Here is an 18,506-nt window from a genome sequence, read left to right as displayed (position 1 = left end):
CAACTCATGCTTTTGCTACTTGCTCGAATCCGGGATGATGCCAAATGATGAGACATCAGCTCCGTCCACCTGCTTTGAGAAAGTGCTTCTATGCCGGAGACAGATCTACGAGGTCATAATAGACAAGGTCGTTAGAGCCGCCCCAGGGACTGTGCCCCAGGAGCGGACTCCGACGGTCAATTTAAATCATTTGGTAGATCTGAAAAGGTTCTCTCTAGCTAGAGAGAACCATCTTGGTGGTGGTGGTGGTGTATGGTGGCTGACGTCGATGAGTGGCGGTTAAGCCACCTGGCTGGGGTATAGTGTGACAGCTGAGCCAAGGGCTGATCCCCTTCCATGGAGGATATACTCTTCATTATATAGGTGTCACACCCTGAAACCGATGGCGGAAACGTTCCGGGGTGGAGGACATCATGTATATCGCAACCAATGTACATAGTAAGCATAGTAAACACAAAAAATTACATTACATAGAAATATTTACATTGTTTGAAAACAAAGAGTTACAAAGGTTATACATATATATCATATGAACAAAAGTTAAGACGAGTCTTCTATACGCTCCGTCTTCTCCAAAAGATCGCGATGTACCTGTCTAATGTGGACATGAGAATACAAGCAGTTTGAAAATCAGCATAAAGCTGGTGAGTTAATAAGCGGTTTAGTTTTTGTAAAAGAACAGGTTTCCTTTGGTTTTCTGAAAAAGTCGTTATCCAAGAAAATCCCATATTTTCTTATAAGTAAAGTTTAGTTATTCGGTTATCCTACAGTTTAATTTGAAACATTTCGTTATCCCAGGAAAAACCCTTATTTTCCTATATGTGATTTAGTTATTCATTTGGAATGCTATGCCCTAGTATCTATCATACTTGTCGTATTAGTTAGGTATTCTGATATCCTAGTTGTCCTACACTCGAATGTATCCAAAGGCGTACTTTCGTATTCGTATTCATATTCGTATTCGTATTTTATTAGTATTCGTTTTATTCCTAACTGTACTTTTGTATTCGCCCTGTTTTAAACTGTACTTTCATATTCGTTCTGTTTCTAAATGTACTTTCGTATTCGCTCTGTTTCTAATTGTACTTTTGTATTCGCTCTGTTACTATCCGAGGGCGTATCTTATTAGTATTAATCCTAATTGATGATTGGTATAAATTATTTGTAAATTATGAAATAGAACATAGATTATAACACTTTATCAAGAAATCTATGATTAGTCTGAAAGCTAACTCTGCAATTCGAATTATTTGTTTAACACAGTTTTCGATATTAAAAACATACAGAATATAAACATTTGAACTGAAATAATTAGTTTGAGTACAAGATTTCTTTGTACTTTTGCTTGTATTCCCCCTAAAAACATTTGAAGAACATGGAAAAAGAGTAGGGGTATGAACTCACCAATCGTGGAATGTGTCTGTTTGGATGCTAAACGTCAGTTCGGGGCTTGAACGCATGCGAGGTTCCTATGTAATACGAAAGGATACACATTTGTATCTAATTAGGCTTTGTACTACTAATTAATTGAGAATATACACTCCGAGACGCGAAAAACACTTCATTCCAAGTGTCAGGAGTGACCCGGGTGGCATTTAAGGGTGTGTGGGGCCTAATTATGGAGTTTACTCTTCAAGAATAAGTCCTTAGGGGAGTTTACGGTCCAATGATCATATCCCCACGAGTATACAGCCGTAAACTCATGGGTGGTGTGTTCTTGGATGCCAATTGGTCTTACAATGCACACGGGAAGGTTCTAGGGTTGATTTCATGGCTTAGGAAGTGATCGGGACTTGAAATGACCTTGGATAAGGAGTTTACGGTTTATGAAGATGTTCTTGGGGAGTTTACTACCTTAAACACATGAGTTTACAACCGTAAACTCATGTTTATCCATGATTCATGGGTTTTAGTGGTTGTAGGTTAAGCATACAAAGTTCTAGGTCCAATTCCAAGCCATACAAGGTGTTAAAGGCACTTTAACACCCTTTGGGGGTGTTTATGGTCTAAGGAGGGGTGTTTACGGTCCAAGAGATATTCTTGGGCCGTAAACTCAAGTTCGATTCATTTGTGTATGTTTTGGTGCATCTCATGAAGGATTCGATTCATTTGTGTATGTTTTGGTGCATCTCATGAAGGAATATAAGGTTCTATGCACTCATGGAAGCTCATGGAAGCCTTTGGAGGTGTTAAAGGGCAATTTAACACCTTAAAAAGGTGTTTATGGTCCATGAATGAGGGTTTACGGTCCAAGAATGTTCTTGGGCCATAAACTCATGTCCATACCTCAATTGGTGAGATTTTGGGGTCCTAAGCTCATGCATGCAAGTTTTTAAGCCATATCTAAGCACTAGGAGTAATTTGGAAGGGTTTTGGGGCATCAAAACCCTCTTTAGGGGTGTTCACGGTTTTGGAAGGGTTCTTAAACCATAAACACATGTTCTTGAGTGTTTTGGGTGATTCAAACATAGATTTGCATGATAAGAAAGCTTAACAACAAGCTAGGATATATTACTTACCAAATTGAAGCTTGAAAGGGGGGTTTTTGGATCAAACTCGAGTTTTTAGAGAGAGAGTAGTGAGAGAAAGTGTTTTAAGAGAGAGAAAAAGCTTCAAAATGATGTCACTCAATCCCTTATATAGGGGTTGAGTTTATGGCCCGGAGAAATTCTACTCGATACCGACGTTAACCGCAACTTTTGGTCGTACCCGATTAATTTGCCGTAACTCAACGTGGTCGTAACTAATAATTTTCTAAATAAAAATTTGGGATGTTTTCATGAGTTTCTAACGTGTTTGGATACCAATTAAGTCATAATAGAAGCCTAAAAAATAATGACTTAATTTAAAAGCTTAAACAGAAACAATTCAAAAAAGATGAATTTTATGGACGAAAACGGGTTACGGCAATGGAGCAAACTTCGGGTTGTCACAATAGGGGATAATTAGGTCAAGGGGAATTAGGCTAGGCTTTGGGCCAACCCAATTCAGGCTCAACTAGCAAAGAGCTGAGCGAGGCCGCCTGGAGGCGCCAGGCGAGGTTGGCGGGCGCGCACCAGGAAAGGCTGGCAAGGGAGTGCCAAGCCAGGGAGTGCCAGGTCGGGTTGGCGGGAGAGTCCCCTACAAGGCTGGCAAGGGAGTCCCCAGTAAGGCTGGCAAGGGAGCGCCAGGCCGGGCTGGCGGGAGACTCCCCAACAAGGCTGACAAAGGAGTCCCCAACAAGGCTGGCAAGAGAGAGCCAGTCCAGGGAGCGCCAGGCCGGGCCGACGAGAGAACTCCAACAAGGTTGGCAGGGGAGAGCCAAACAGGGTTGGCGGGAGCGCACTAGGCAAGGCTGGTACGCTAGAGCGGTCCTGACCATGCTAATGAACCATATATCAACAAGTCCCCCACCCCAGTCCGATGTTATTGGTACGCGGTCAATGACATTGGACTGGACTTAGTCATATAAACTAGCAGGAGAGTCCCTAGCGAGGCTGACAATGGGTGTCAGGTGAGGCTGGCGCGCCAGAGCTGTCTAGGTCATGCTAATGGACCATATATCAACAATTGTAAATCAGAAGTATAAAAAGTTTGATGTTTATTTTATAGGCTATGACCAATTTGCCCTTCATTTTATCTCCCCAAATGACTATTTTGGCCCATCAGATTAGTAGCCTGGATTTTATCATCTGCAATGACCAATTTTCCTTTTAGTTTGTTGCTGAAATGACTAATTTACTCTTTCTTTGGCCCATCAAGTTGGGAGACCGAAGATTATCAAAAAACTGGAATACTTAGCATTGATTATACTACTGAGGATCTTTGGGTACTACTTAGGTTATGCAATAGCATATTAGTATAGACAATATTTATCTTTGTAATCTTTCATGTTTGATAAATAAATTAGATGGTTTGGCTTTAAGTTGTTAAAATTTGATGTCTTAATAAAAGTTGTTTGAAATTTTTTTATCGGTTCAATAAATTATTATATATATTTACTTTTTATGCTTGAAATTACATTCTCTAAAGTGTTAGTTAATCAAAAAAATGGAAGATGGTACAATTTGCGTTCCTTCTTTTTTCTTTTTTATTTACTGTTATGATACCCAAAACATATACCTTATTTGAATTTAGCAACTACTTTTAAAAAATTGGCTTTTAGAAAATATAAGATTGTTATTACAAAGTATTACTCTATTTTTATTTTTTATAAATAAATACATATGGAGCACAGGTACACCATCTATTGTTGAAGTTGAAGGTTTAAATATCAACTATAAATACATATGAACCATGGGTGCATCATAATTTTGATTTTTTTTTAATTTTGTATTGTTAACTCTCACTACTTTAGGTTGGAAACTGAATGAAACTAAGATATATTGTATTTTTTGAGGCTTAACTGTGTTGGTATTTATTAAGCATGCTAATTGTAAATTTAAAATCATACATATGTTTGTTGATATTTTGGGTAAATATAGCAAAGTTGGCTGTTATTGAATGCCTCACTCACACCCACATAATTATGTTTCTAATTCCCCGTGAAGTAACATGCTCTCCTGCTAAAATTGCTTTTATCATAAATTAATAATTTTTTTTTTTGTAATTCTTTGGTTCGTCGTTATGATTTAATATTATTAATAGTGTTTTTCTTTCTTACCCGTGAAACGGTTTCCACAGGTATCAACTTAGTTTATTATGTATATAATAAATTTAAAATTAAAATTCAAACACGTTAGTTTCAAAAAAAAAAAAAAATTTGTGCATAAATTTAGAAAATTACGATATTTAACTAGGTATTAACGAAAAAGTGTATGATAAGTTGATAACATCAACGGATAATGGGGAAGGGAATATTTTCAAATGTATCATCTGTAATGTTATAATTACTTGCTACCGTCTCCATTTTCTCTCTCTCCCTCTCTCTCTCTCTCTCTCTCTCTCCGAACTCCAAAGTCCAAACCTTCAACTGAGATCTAGGCGCTGCACTCAACTATCCTTCTCAAATGGACCAGGGGCGCACCTCAAGTCCCGTTTACCCACGCAAATGGAGCAGCGAATCTAGCGCCACCCCCACTACCACCGCCGTTTCTTCATCTCCGGTCATGTCTCCGGGACGTTATCACCATTCCCGTTCATCCTCCACTACTGGCATTTCGAACATTAAGCGCAATCAAAACGTCGCCGCCAAAGCTGCAGCTCAACGTCTCGCCCAGGTCATGGCTTCTCAGGCTACTGACATTGACGCCGACGACGACGACGATGACGATGATCTTGACTTCCGATTTGCTCCCCCCTCTATAAACAGGAGGCCTCCCGTTAATGCTAACAAAGTTACAACTGCCAAAGCTGCTGCTACTGCTACCAGGCCTTCCATTCCACCTGCTACTAGCAATAATAAGATCACCGGATCCCCTTCACCTTCGGTAATCCTACATTAATTTTATGTTTTGACTTCAATTGACTTGTGTTGTCGTAGAGTTATCGACTACATTTTTATATTACACCGTTTAGGAATATTATGGTGCAGTTGTTCTTGATCTAGTGTGAAAATGGACTCGATTAGAGAGCTTTAACAATCTATGATCTAAACATAAAGCAAAGCTGTGGAATGGAAAACAAATGATGGGATCTTAAAGTTAATAATGACTGACGGGTGTTTATCCTGGTCAGATTCTTTCACATGATGGAAATTAGAATCTTATCCTCATAATGTTGGAAATGCCACCCAAAGGAACCATGCTTACTTGGTCAATCTTGCGTTAACCATGCTTACCTGGTCAATCTTGCGTTGGACCAGATGACAGCAGAAATAGGTGGACAACAATCTAGAAGCATACGATGTAGCTTCCTTTCAAAAGTCTCTAACTTCTTTTTAGTTGGAAGAAGCCTTGGATCAGAAAAGTGCCTTGTGCATTGTAACATATGCAAAATCTGAGAATGAAATGATTGTGTGTCCACCCACGGTTATGTAGATTGTAGAGGAGTTAAATCCTATGTTGCTATTACACCAAATAAATACATGAGAAGCTTGAGTCCCTTGTAAAGAAATATATCTGCCATGTAGGAAGAGGGGGTAAAGCTGTACATATTTAACCACAAAACTCTTTTATTTTGTAGATTTTACCATCTGGTGATTGGTTACCAGAACTTTTTCTTACCACACTTGGTTTGAGAGATTCCTTTACATAATATTAAGTACTAGTATTATGCATGTGTGAGAACTGATTCACATCTTGCATGCTATCCTTTTCCACTTACAAGTGTGTACTTAATTTTGTGCGGAGGCAGACACATATAGAAAAGAGTGAAAGACATGTTCATTCAACAACTACATAGACATCCATGGCATGTGGCAACTAAAAAGAGATGGTAAACTGTACCAATAACATGACAGACCTGTGCTATACCCATGGGCAGTGTCGGTGTTCCTAGATTTGAATCAAGACTTCCATTATAGAATTGCACTCCCAACCGTCAACTATAGTCAGGATGCTACTTTTTTTATAACCAAATGGATGAAAAGTCCTTTGAGTTGATCGATTTGGTTGTGTGTTTCTCCTGTCCTAAGAAGATGGAAAAGCAAAAATTAAGTGTATCCATGGTTTTAAAAATCAGTTGAGGTGTACGCCTGCCTCAACGCGAAATCACCTATATATATATATGTGAACAATGTGACCCTCAATCGTGAACCATAATATTTTTGACCTGGAGGTCTAAAGCACCATTGCATGCCTTGGCCATGGCTGCAAGTTGTGATGTATGCGAGTCCACATAGAACAATGCATGAGGAGCCTCTCGTGAACCATACATATGATTTGGAGAGGAAGATAAACTCATGGAAGCATGATGGCTGGCTGCTAACGACTAGGTAAAAAAATCATGGGTCGAAAGTTTCTCAAATGAAAACTCTAATCCAGGTACGGTTTTGTTGATACCTTTTTACATGTATAAATATATCATCATATTGGTGACCTTTGATTTCAGCTGCTGCATTATTCTGATCCTCAGTTTTTATTTTATTTATTTATTTATTTATTTTTTTTATGATTTTATGTTGCTCATTGTCAGCCTTGTGCTGCTTGTTAACACATATTTTTGTTTCCCTTTTTCTGCATCTCCCTTTGCGGAGAACTCACAACATATTGAGTGTCGTTAAAACATTAAGGTCAAGATTGCAATCTGTGAGCTCTTTTGCTACTTCTTTTGATATCAAGAATCAACGTAGAAGTTTTATTACGTATTATACTTACTTTTCTATCATTGTAAAAAAGACATTCCACTTCTACCCTTTGTTCTTATTTATATGGTAGCGTAGAATCATAATCTATCTTGAATCTAACAACACCAAAGTTCAACGATCTTAAACGGTCGATAAATAATTAGTTGGTCTTCCACCAACTTTTGCATCATGAATCAAGACTTTGTCAAGTATGACAGGTTTGATGGATACAATTTTACGAGGCAGGGCTTCTTCCACCTACTTTCGCATTATGAATCAAGACTTCGTTAAGTTGGACATGTTTGATGGATACAAATCATACGAGATGGGCCGATAAGGTGAAGTTCTTATTGGTGGTCTTGAATATATTCTACGTGTTGGAACCCATGTTGTCACTAATGCTTGACTATACCAACGATTTCTTGCGGTAATTAAAAAACAAAGAATTCAAAAGAAGGATGAGGCATTAGTGATGCTGAATGACCTTATGCCTCAACAACGTATCCCAGTGTCTAAGTACTAAGACTTTTTTATGTCTTAGTATAGGTATTAGCAAATTGAAAGCACTTTCCACATCTCTTCGAGAAATCTTCTAGGTGGTTGCCATTATTGCATAACTCACACTCGTTGAAGGATTTTTCCAAAAAGTGATAAAAAGTACGAGGATTACATCTTAGATGATTTGAAGCATCTTCAAATTGAAGAAAAGGCTAACAATAAGGATAAAGAGGGGTAGGTCCAGACGGAATGCACATCACGTTCTAGCACAAAGTTTTAGCTATAATAGGGCATCCATAATGATCTAATTAAAAGGAATTTAGGACCAAAGAAGGGGGACTTTAAGAGGCCAACACGTCAACAACCTGAACTACAATTTAGCCTAAGAGAAGCGCAAAATGCATGTTGCATAGAGAAAATAAGACATTGTGCTTGATAATGGTATCGAACACGAACACATATCACTATTTATTCCCGAACAAGTAGTTTGGTAATAAAAAGATAGATCCCTACTCTAAGTTGGGAGGCAAAGCTATTAAATTCATATTTAGTCTAATTGTTGAATCGAGAGTTGTGAAATTCTTTAAGATAGGCTTTCAAAATATGTTGGAAGCTTAAATCCTCCTGATACTTAAGTATAATCGCATGAGAACTCGGGAACCTCAAGGAAGATGGACACACCATGATAAAGTACGAGAGCTAGAAAGGAAAGAGGATTGAAGGGACACTAAAGAAAGTGACGAGAGGGGTCATATTTACCACAAATATGAATGGAGACGTAAACACCTTTGAGGAGGCTATATTACGAAGAGATTCTCAATTTTAGAAGTAAGCATTTAATACCGAGATGTATTTACTTGGAAGTTATTAGACCTTGTAAGGGTGTGTGAGCTGTAGGATCCAAGTAGGCATGCATAAGAAAATTTTAACCCATTTGCATCAATATTTGTCTTTAAAGCAAAATTAGTTGCTAAGGATACATGAATAATCTCAACGATAACCAATACCACAATCATCAGAAATGTTGATGAGAAGAATAGCTAATGAGGATGAGTAGGATGAGTAAAACATAATCGAGAAATGGAGATAAAGAGATATTCAGGAGAAGAATTGTAATTTCATTCACAACCTATATATATATATATACACACACACACACACAGATTTTGCCTTGTTCACTAGTTTATTGTCTTCATCTTTTGATTACCAACATGGCAACATCCCTTAATACTAAAGTTCTGCCTTGCATTTGAAACTCAATGGTGTGATTTAAAAAATTAAATAGGACCTTCCTCAATTTAATTTACCATGGACCATCCAATATTATATCTCATTACCGTAAGGGAATGAGAAAAACATCAGTTGAAAAGTGTTGCATACTTACCCTGTCCCCATTTATTACTCCTATTGATATAGGACCCTTTTTTGATATTTTGCACCCAAGTTTCTTAGCCAAGTCAACATCCATGAATTCATGGGTAATACTAATGTCAAACAATAATTGTAGTCCCCTTTTCCTGGCATGCCTAGTGATAATTACCTTTTTCAGTTAAGCGTTGCAAAGATAAGTGTGCAAATTCAGTTGGTTAAACCTCTTCTTTACTTGCCTTTGTGTTTTCATCCTGCCATCCCTACAACGATTGCCAAAAGTATATATTTCATCACAAATGCAACAAAGGCCTTTAGATCTCATGCCTTCCATCTTTGCTGGAGTTAAAGTGGTATGATTCGTTGGGTTAGGGTTGCTTTAGAAGTTGTGACATATTTGTGTCAAGATGCAACAACCATGTGAGACAACTCATAGGAAATGGACCATAAATGTTGTTTTTACCAAGTCGTGTGGAAACTCATCCACTCAACAAGCATACAAGGATTAAGGAGAGACTTCTTTGGTCAGAGCTACTACCAAAGACGTTGACCTGAAACCACATAGAATCGTTTAGAGATAGTAACGGGGTTGAGATTGTACTCTTAAGACCATTGTAGAGACAGTGTTAGGATAAAGATATTATAAACTTTGCTTAGAGGTCGTGCCACCTCAAATAAAGATTTCTAACTGTTTTAGAGTAATGAGTGAATATTTAAGAGGATGGACATATCCTAACTGCTATTAAGTTGCAAGTTGCAACATTCATGGTTTCAACCCAAAGGTTTAATCTGATGTGACATTATGTATCTTTATGACAAAAACCTTTCTGGTCTGGATGGAAATCATGTGGGATAGAGACCGTTGTCTCTATATTGATGATCAGTTGAATGGTAACCTCTTCACTTCCTTGATGGATAAGCTTAACAATGCATAATTGCATATGCTACTTATTATAGTTTTAGTTTTTGTAAATTTTCGTTATAGCCAAACAAGCTAAATGCTAGGTTTGCATTGTTTTGGTTAGCTAGTAGCTAGGAGCATTGTTGAGGAAAGCCAGGCACCAATAACATTGACCGGAAGGCCATCAAAAACAAATAGCATGCTGCCATCAAGCAAAACATCTTTGAGGACCCCGATAGCTATACCTCCTATTGATCCTCCAACCAACAAACAAAAAGACAAAAGGTAAAACAGAAGCAACTCAAGTCCAAGTCTGTCATGATCGCTAATCTAGCCCATGATTTGTTTGTTGAATTGCAGATTTCAGTTGGAAATAGGAGAAACTAACTTGAAAAATGCAGGAGACAGGCGAGAGGCTTCTGCACTTCGTGATGAAGTATGTTGTAATCAACTTTTCTTGTTTCCTTCCGTTTCAGTTTCAGCGATGTACAATTCGTTAACTTGTGCTATTTCATGCAGCTTGATATGCTACAAGAAGAGAATGACAATGTCCTTGAGAAGGTGGGTTTTAATTGTGGTATTCTTTGTTTATATATCTGGTCTTCATTGTTCAATTTATATTGTACAGCTCAGGTTTGCTGAAGAAAGTTGTCAGGATGCAGAGATGAGGGTTAAGGAGCTTGAGAAGCAGGTGCTCACCCATATTCTTCTTATTTTGTGTCTGTCATATATTGGGATCTAAAAGGTTACATACATACTTCCCATTCCCACTGAAATAATAAATATGCTCTAATCTAATCATTTTCACTATTTTGAACTTCAAGAGCTATGACACTCATATCCCTATTTGGTGGTATTTTTAAATCTGAGCCCTTCCTTTTATTCACTTCACTAGCTATTAGTTTTTTCTTGAGTTGATATGGTCTTGGTAGTTATCATTCTTAATCTTTCGACGTATCATTTAGGTGGCTGCTCTTGGTGAAGGAATATCTTTGGAAGCGAAATTGTTAAGCAGGTTAATAATTCCTATCAAATGCATTAGTGTCATTGTACTCTCTTTATTGCTGCCTTCTCCACAACGCTGATCTATGCAATTTCAATGTGTTTTTAGGAAGGAAGCTGCATTGCGCCAAAGAGAGGTTGCTATATCTGTTAAATGTTTTTATTTTTATTTTTTTTATTTTAATGTTCTTGAAGTTACTGACCTTCAGACAGTTGATAATATATATATATATATATATATATATATATATATATATATATATATATATATATACACTTCTTACCATTGATTTACTTGTACATCATTGACAGGATGCACTGAAAGAGGCCAAAAAAGCTAAAGATGGTGTTAATGAACAAGTTGTATCCCTTCGCTCTCAAGTTAAGGTAGGTGGATCAAATTATCTTTTGTCCTTGAATGTTAACAAGTTCTGTGGCAATCTAAGGTCATGGATTATAAATTTAAACATTAGCTTTTATGTGGGAAATGCAAGTATAAATTCAAACACTTGAGATGTTTGAAGTAATTATGTTACATAAAAGACTTTGGCCTCTATATATTCTCACCAGAAATAGGTTTTACCAAGATAAATATCTTCAGAAGCAGCTTAAGTACAAGCCACCATTTCCCTCCATTCTAAGTCTAACTCACTGTTTGAATGCTTGCTTGTCTTAAGCTTCAGTTCCAATCTATGTTGTCTCCATGACTAACTTGAACCTTCACCCAATTGAAAAATTCTGGAAAATTTGTCCTCCAATCCTTTCCATATGGAAGCAGCTTACTTATGTTAGAATTAGAATATTTATTAACAACGTTTGTGACTTTTAAGGAGGGAATTACCCATTTGCATTATTTAGATTTTATGTGTGAGCTTGATGCTTAGCAATAAGCCATACAGATACAGTAATGACAAATTTACTTAATCTTAAGCAGCTGACATTCTTATCACATCTTAGAACCAGAAGCATCCTACAGTTTATGTCCACTTATTATTTGGGATGAACTAATCAAATCCGCTTTGCTGTCCTAATGATCAATTCTTGACTGATGCTACATACTTACCATAACCACACTGTGATTGACTTGTTCACTTCATGCAAACACCTTATATAGAGTGTCACTTTGTGTGTGTGTTGTAACAGCCACAGGTACATTGTCCGGTGGATTGGACCATAAGCTCATGACATGTTATGCAATAATAATAAATTATGCTTTCTTTTCAACATAAAATACATACTTCATATCCTTGGCAATAAAATGCCCCTTTTCATGCAATATCTAAATCCCATTCCATGTTTGAAACTATATGTGATGACGATGCATAAAACCTACTTGTTTGAACTTTGACACGTAGAGTAGACTCATATGCTTATATCATTACATTATCTTTCATCAATAATCATGCTTAATCATTGTAAATAATCATTACATTATTTTTCATCATAAACTTTATCATTGTACTTTCATAAGAAACATAAAATAACCATTTTGATATTTCTCTTTCACAAATCATTGTTGCCTTTGGTCCAAATGGTGAACCTAGACAAATATATACTTGCAACCTTGAGATTTCCCAATAGGCAATAGCTATGCAATGTTGCAAAAGCTGCTAGGAGGTACTCTGTCAGGGACCCTAATTTGTAAAGCATTTATTTTTATTTAAAAAATGACTAAAAGTTTGTATCGAGCTATAAGTTCTTTGAGGTGTTAGAAATTCATCAGCTTCACTGATTGTCAGAATCTCTTCATTAATATTATGCACAATGCACAATGCATTCTTGTATTTTGTTTTTCATTTGAAAATTAGGTTAGTTGGCAATTCTTGCAATGTTTTTCCTTTCATTTGGTGTAAATGTGTAATTGCAAAGTTCCATGCTCATTTTTGAAATTGAAGCATACATATATTGGTGTTAAAAAAGTGAGATAACAACCAAATTATTTGGAAAATGTGGGAAGTTGATGTGGTAAGTAATGTATTCTATTAACATGAAACAGAAAGCAAAAGATGAGGAAGCAGGTGTCATGGAACAACTTGAGGGAATTGAGTCTGAAGTTAAAGCACTTCAGTCCATGACACAAAGGATGGTTTTGAGTCAGAGTGAGATGGTATGTATTATGTAATATGTAATATGTATGTGGAATTTGGATTTCTATGCTATTATTTTTCAACACATAACATAACATAATCATATTGATATTGCTTATTGCTTATTGCTTATTGCAGGAGGAAGTAGTACTTAAGCGGTGCTGGCTTGCACGCTACTGGGGTTTAGCCGTGCGACATGGTATGATATTACTATTGGTAGTACAAGCAAGCAGAACCAGTTTGTTATTGTTTATGCCTAAAGCCTAAAGCCTAAACTGTTATCTATGAGATTCATTTGGTTGGTTTGTAGGCATTTGTGGTGATATTGCCGTGTCTAAGCATGAGTATTGGTCATCTTTGGCACCTCTTCCCTTTGAAGTTGTGGTTTCAGCTGGCCAAAAGGCAAAGGAAGAATGCTGGGAAAAAGGCTAGTAACTCCACTCATCCTTTACTATCTATATAGCCATGTCTGCAAAGGAAGAAAGGCATTCAGTTCCAGCCTTTTATTTATTTATTTATTTATAATAAATTACAAGAGACCAAAATAGACCCCATTCTATATATTTACGAGAAATAAAAAAAACGTACAAGTTAAAAACGTTATTAAATAAGTTGGATGGATTGAACAGGTGACGAGAATCTGGAAAGGAGGAGTAAGGTTGTTGGGGACTTGAATGATTTAACAAGCGAAGGGAATATTGAGAGTATGCTCTCTGTTGAAATGGGTTTGAAGGAGCTTTCTTGCTTGAAGGTTGGTTTTCTATTGCTTTTCCTACTTTCCCTATTTATTTATATGTAATATATATTGATGTGATTCACAGACATAACTTAAGAATAACAATAACATGCATAGGTTGAAGATGGCATTGTGCTTGCACTGGCCCAACTGCGCCGTCTAAACTCTGCTCGCCTCACTATGTCTATATCAGGTATTTCATGTAAAACTTGTGTTCAAGATGTAATTCCTTTTTCATATTTTCTGTTGTATATATAATTTATGCAGATGCCAAGTCTTCTGGCGACCCAAAGTTTATGGAGGCATTTGGTAAGTTATACTCCATCATACGAAAAATTTCTAACCAAACTGGATGGATATTATTATTATTATTATTAACTAAGAACCCAAGGTTAGGTCACACTAAAAAAATATAAATTTACTTATTCTATATAGTAAATAATTTTTGTTTTACTCTAGACCTAAAAATGTGTTATGTTTCTTGCAGAACTGAGCCCAGAGGAGTCTGAAGATGTTCTCTTCAAAGAGGTAACTAAGCCTGTTTGTCTGCCTCCATTAGTGTCTCTGGCATTCCAGTCTAATCCATAATCACTGAAATTAAATATGCTATTTACACTATCTCAACATTTGGATAATGTCCAATCTATTATATATATAACAAACATTCAAACAATCATGTCATATGTATTATACAGAAAGAAAGAAGTTGTTGATCCTTTTTCATGTCTCTTTACAGGCATGGCTTACATATTTTTGGAGTAGAGCCAAAGGCCATGGTATTGAGGAGGAAACCGCTAAGGCACGGCTTCAATTTTGGATTAGCCGCAGCGCACATTCGCCCACCTCACATGATGCGGTTGATGGTAACCAAATAATCAGGGTGGTTAAATGCAAAAAATCGAGCATTGTGCCTTCATTCTACTTTGAAAAATATACCCATGTTCTAGCAATAATCTCTAAATACAAAATGCATTTCACTGGGTAGATTTTCCAAAGTACAATGCCTTAATAAGAAAATTCTCCTAAATGCAATGCTGTAATAGAAAGAAACGAAACCAGGAGACCATACCGTCATAATACATAAAAGTATATTGCTATTTCTTGCATTTAACCCTTTATATGATTACTGTGCAGTTGAGCAAGGGTTGATGGAGCTAAGAAAATTAGGTATTGAGCATCGCCTCTGGGAAGCATCAAGGCCAGGAAGTTGAGATATAACATCAGTGCAAAGCATACCAAAAAATGTTCAACATTGGAATCTTAATAGAGATGTTTTATTCTTTGATAATATAGTAACAAGAAAGTCACGTTCCTTAGTTGATTAACCTAGTTATGGATCTTAAATGAGGATTATTTTTGGTCAAGTATAAGCATCTCCATTTCGAATGGTTAGTGTTGAAATTGTGTTGTTAAGATGCTCTTTGGGAGAACCTAAACTATTTGAGCTAGTAATAGTTGAAATGGACAAGGCTTTTTTTGTAACATTACAACATCAACCACAAATGTAACATCTGTGTCTCTGATTACCCGTATGGAATTCTTTTTAAATGTGTGTATATATATATATATATATATATATATATATATATATATATATATATATATATATATATATATAGAGAGAGAGAGAGAGAGAGAGAGAGAGAGAGAGAGAACCAATCAAAATTCAAGAAATATTAAATAATTAATAAATTGTTTTGATGGTATAATAGTAATATTTACTTATTTAATTTTAGTAATTATTGAAAACATTTAATACCCCTTTTAAATAAGGAAAATCAATTTAAAACCTTACAAATCACCCCTCACTTCATTGCATTGACATACCTCCACCTCACCCATCCCTTCATCTCCTCAAACTCTCTCACCCTCATGTTCCTCCTGATCACCAAAAAAGAGCCCAACATCAACCGAAGTTGTCGACATCTCTGCCTTCACCAGTTCTCCTCCCCGCCTTCAATTTATCTGACTCTCAAACAGCTCCCAATCATTTTTTCCTTGCTTCTCCATCGATCAAGAATGATGGAAACGTTATGGGACGGAGGACGTGATGTATAGTATCACAACACAGAATAATAGTAAAGAAGTAAACAACATCATCCATTGCATTAAATATATAATTTTAATACAAGTGTGTTCTGTGGTTTATAGTAAAGAAGACACCAAAATATGAATCAAAATAAAAGATGAGTCTTGTATGTGCTCCATCTTCTCAAAAGCTGGCCTCGGTGCCTGTGTACTGAAGACCTGAGAATACAAGTTATTTTGAAAGAGTTTATCAGCATTAGAGCTAGTGAGTTCATAAATATTTAGTGTCATAATTTGTGTGAAAATGTTTGTAAGAGTTTGAGTGTAAAAATATATAAAATGTTTGTAGTAATTGTTTGTATCTCCTAGAAAATCATATATTTTCCATTAAAAGCAGCCTTCTACCAAGGCATCGAGTGTACTGTATGTTTGTTCATTGTAAAAGCGAGTATTTTTCCTAAACGTGACTATCATTAGTAAAAATATAGTTTTACATTACCCTTTATGTGAGGAGGTCACAAGGTAGATGTAATGGAAAAATAATGAAGTACTGTAGTATAATAATATTATAACAACTATTGTACTAACTACTTTAAACCAATTGTTAATTAAGGTATAATGTGATGTAATTGTAACAATACTTGATCGACCTAGTGAAACACGACGCTCGAAGATGTCGAGATGTTATGACATTCATCACCCGAAGACCTGCAGGTCCCACTGTAGCTAGCAGCAAGGTGTAGGACGGTCAGTCCAGTATAGATCTATACACGAATTCACGCTCTCCCTTCAGGAGACTCTGGATACAAGACGAGCCATGACAGAGATGCCATGCCCCGAAGTAGTGCCTCACATTTATGTTATAGTGTGTATGTATTGGCGTAGTGTATGTCTCCCCTGATTCTCATCATAGTAAGTTCTCTAGTATAGTACAGTGTGTATGAATAGTATGTATTAGTGTATGTTCTCTCTGCCTAGTGAGTAGTATGGTCTCTCTGACTCTCATTATAATATGTTCAGTTGTATAGTGTAGTGTATGTATTGTTTATAATATGTATTGACTCATGTATGAGCTGACTCTTTGTATGTTTCATTATTTATATATATATATATATATATATATATATATGTATGTATGTATCTAATTAGTGATTAACACACCAATTAAGCAAGTATAAACACCTTAAAACATGGAAAACACTTCGGTCTAAGTGTTAGAAGGCCATTGGGTTGCATCAAAGGAGTGTAAGGCATTGCAATTGAGTTTACGACCCAAGGACCACTCCTTAAGGAGTTTACGGCCTAGGGTTTACGGCCCTAGTGGGTTTACGGCCGTAAACCCATGGAAAAATCCACAAAGTCGAAGTTTAAGGTCCTTAGTTCATTGGTGAATGGTTCTAGTCCAAGTCCTAAGCATTGGGAAGGAAGTTAGGGCAACATTGCACCCTTATATGGAGGTTACGGCCTTGGGAGATGCCTTGGCCGTAAACTCTCTTCCAACTCGGATTTCTTGATGTTTCTAAGACCTAAACAAGTTCATTCAAGTATATAATAAGCTAGGACAAGTGTACTTACAATATAGAAGCTTGTTTGGGTGTTTATGGTCCAAGAACACTAGTGTGTGTTCTTGGTGTTTTGAAGAACACTTGAAGATCTAAGTAAAAATAAAGAATTTGTGGATGAAATGATGTATAACAACTAGAGGAAAGGGTATCACAACAAATCAAGTGAAGAAAAACTTACATTTTTAGAAGTTTGGAAGAAGAGTGTGATGGTACTTGAGAGAGAAGTTAGGAGTTCTTGAGTATGAAAGTTGGAAAATGAAATAATGAAGAGTAAACCCATGCCTTAAGCATGAGTTTGCGGACATAAGGGAGTTTACGGCCCAAACTCCAAAAGTTTGGCTGTGAACTCCTTATTAAGGTGTTAAATGTGTTTGCTACTCCAAGACCCTAGAAAGTACTTCCTTTTATTTATTCGTTTGAAGAATTATTAATAAAAACACTCAAACAGACTTTAAACCGGCTAAAAATTAGCAGAAATGTATTTGACTTGTAGTTGAATTGCTTGACTGTAGGGTTTGTAAGAATGAAAATTTCGGGTTGTCACATCATCCCCCCGTTAGAGGGAATTTCGTCCCGAAATTAGAGTTTAAGCAAAGAAAGTAGTTACAAATAACTAAGCAAAAAGATGAGGGTATTTAAATTTCATTTGATCCTCACGCTCCCATGTGAATTCCGATCCTCGCTTGGCGTTCCAGCGAACCTTCACTATTGGGATGCGGCTTTTCTTCGTTCGCTTGACCTCACGGTCCATACGTAAACTCACGCTCTCCCTCCAAGAGAATTCTGGCTAGAACTCGAGCCATGACATTTAAGTCATGCTCCGATTTAAATCACAATAATTAACGTGTTCATGTATATGTAATGTTCCTCGTACTAGTATAGTTGTATATGTATTGTTTCTAGTATAGTTGTATATGTATTGTTTCTAGCATCGTTGTATATGTATTGTTTCTAGCATCATTGTATATGTATTGTTTCTAGCATCATTGTATATGTATTGTTTCTAGTATCATTGTATATGTATTGTTTCTAGCATCGTTATATATGTATTGTTTCTAGTATAGATGTATATGTATTGTATTACCCCAATGGTAACTAGCTATCGATGTACTGGTAA

At 36.4% G+C, this 18,506-nt stretch overlaps 1 protein-coding gene across 3 annotated transcripts; it reads left to right on the top strand.

Annotated features, from left to right (window-relative positions):
• The first annotated feature begins 4,857 nt into the window (after positions 1 to 4,857).
• On the top strand, positions 4,858 to 15,344 carry LOC145007977 (coiled-coil domain-containing protein SCD2-like). 3 transcript variants are annotated; one of them, XM_078966590.1, is made up of 18 exons: positions 5,275 to 5,408; positions 5,497 to 6,902; positions 10,096 to 10,256; positions 10,332 to 10,407; positions 10,491 to 10,532; positions 10,600 to 10,662; positions 10,937 to 10,986; positions 11,083 to 11,110; positions 11,286 to 11,360; positions 12,970 to 13,080; positions 13,199 to 13,259; positions 13,371 to 13,487; positions 13,690 to 13,811; positions 13,914 to 13,989; positions 14,064 to 14,105; positions 14,284 to 14,324; positions 14,533 to 14,659; positions 14,931 to 15,344. In XM_078966590.1, the coding sequence occupies exons 2-18, from the start codon at positions 6,885 to 6,887 to the stop codon at positions 15,005 to 15,007; spliced, it is 1,287 nt and encodes a 428-aa protein (XP_078822716.1). In that variant the 5' UTR covers positions 5,275 to 5,408; positions 5,497 to 6,884; the 3' UTR covers positions 15,008 to 15,344. The 3 variants fall into 3 exon arrangements, with proteins under 3 accessions (XP_078822715.1, XP_078822716.1, XP_078822717.1); XM_078966589.1 differs by lacking the exon at positions 5,497 to 6,902 and having other exon boundaries at positions 4,858 to 5,408; XM_078966591.1 differs by lacking the exons at positions 5,275 to 5,408; positions 5,497 to 6,902 and adding an exon at positions 7,026 to 9,961.
• Positions 15,345 to 18,506: the final 3,162 nt, after the last annotated feature.

The sequence above is a fragment of the Lactuca saligna genome, chromosome 8 (assembly GCF_052625555.1).
Source record: "Lactuca saligna cultivar CGN05327 chromosome 8, ASM5262555v1, whole genome shotgun sequence".
NCBI lineage: Eukaryota > Viridiplantae > Streptophyta > Magnoliopsida > Asterales > Asteraceae > Lactuca > Lactuca saligna.
The sequence above is the reverse complement of the archived record's forward strand: the minus strand, read 5'-3'. Positions and strand labels throughout refer to the sequence as shown.

Excerpts from the sequence above, each read along its gene's own strand:
- LOC145007977 (XM_078966589.1), top strand. The coding sequence starts at position 4,989 with ATGGACCAGGGGCGCACCTCAAGTCCCGTTTACCCACGCAAATGGAGC. Across the intron at positions 10,987-11,082 it reads GAAGCGAAATTGTTAAGCAG|GAAGGAAGCTGCATTGCGCC; the intron begins GTTAATAATTCC and ends ATGTGTTTTTAG. Across the intron at positions 14,325-14,532 it reads AAGATGTTCTCTTCAAAGAG|GCATGGCTTACATATTTTTG; the intron begins GTAACTAAGCCT and ends GTCTCTTTACAG.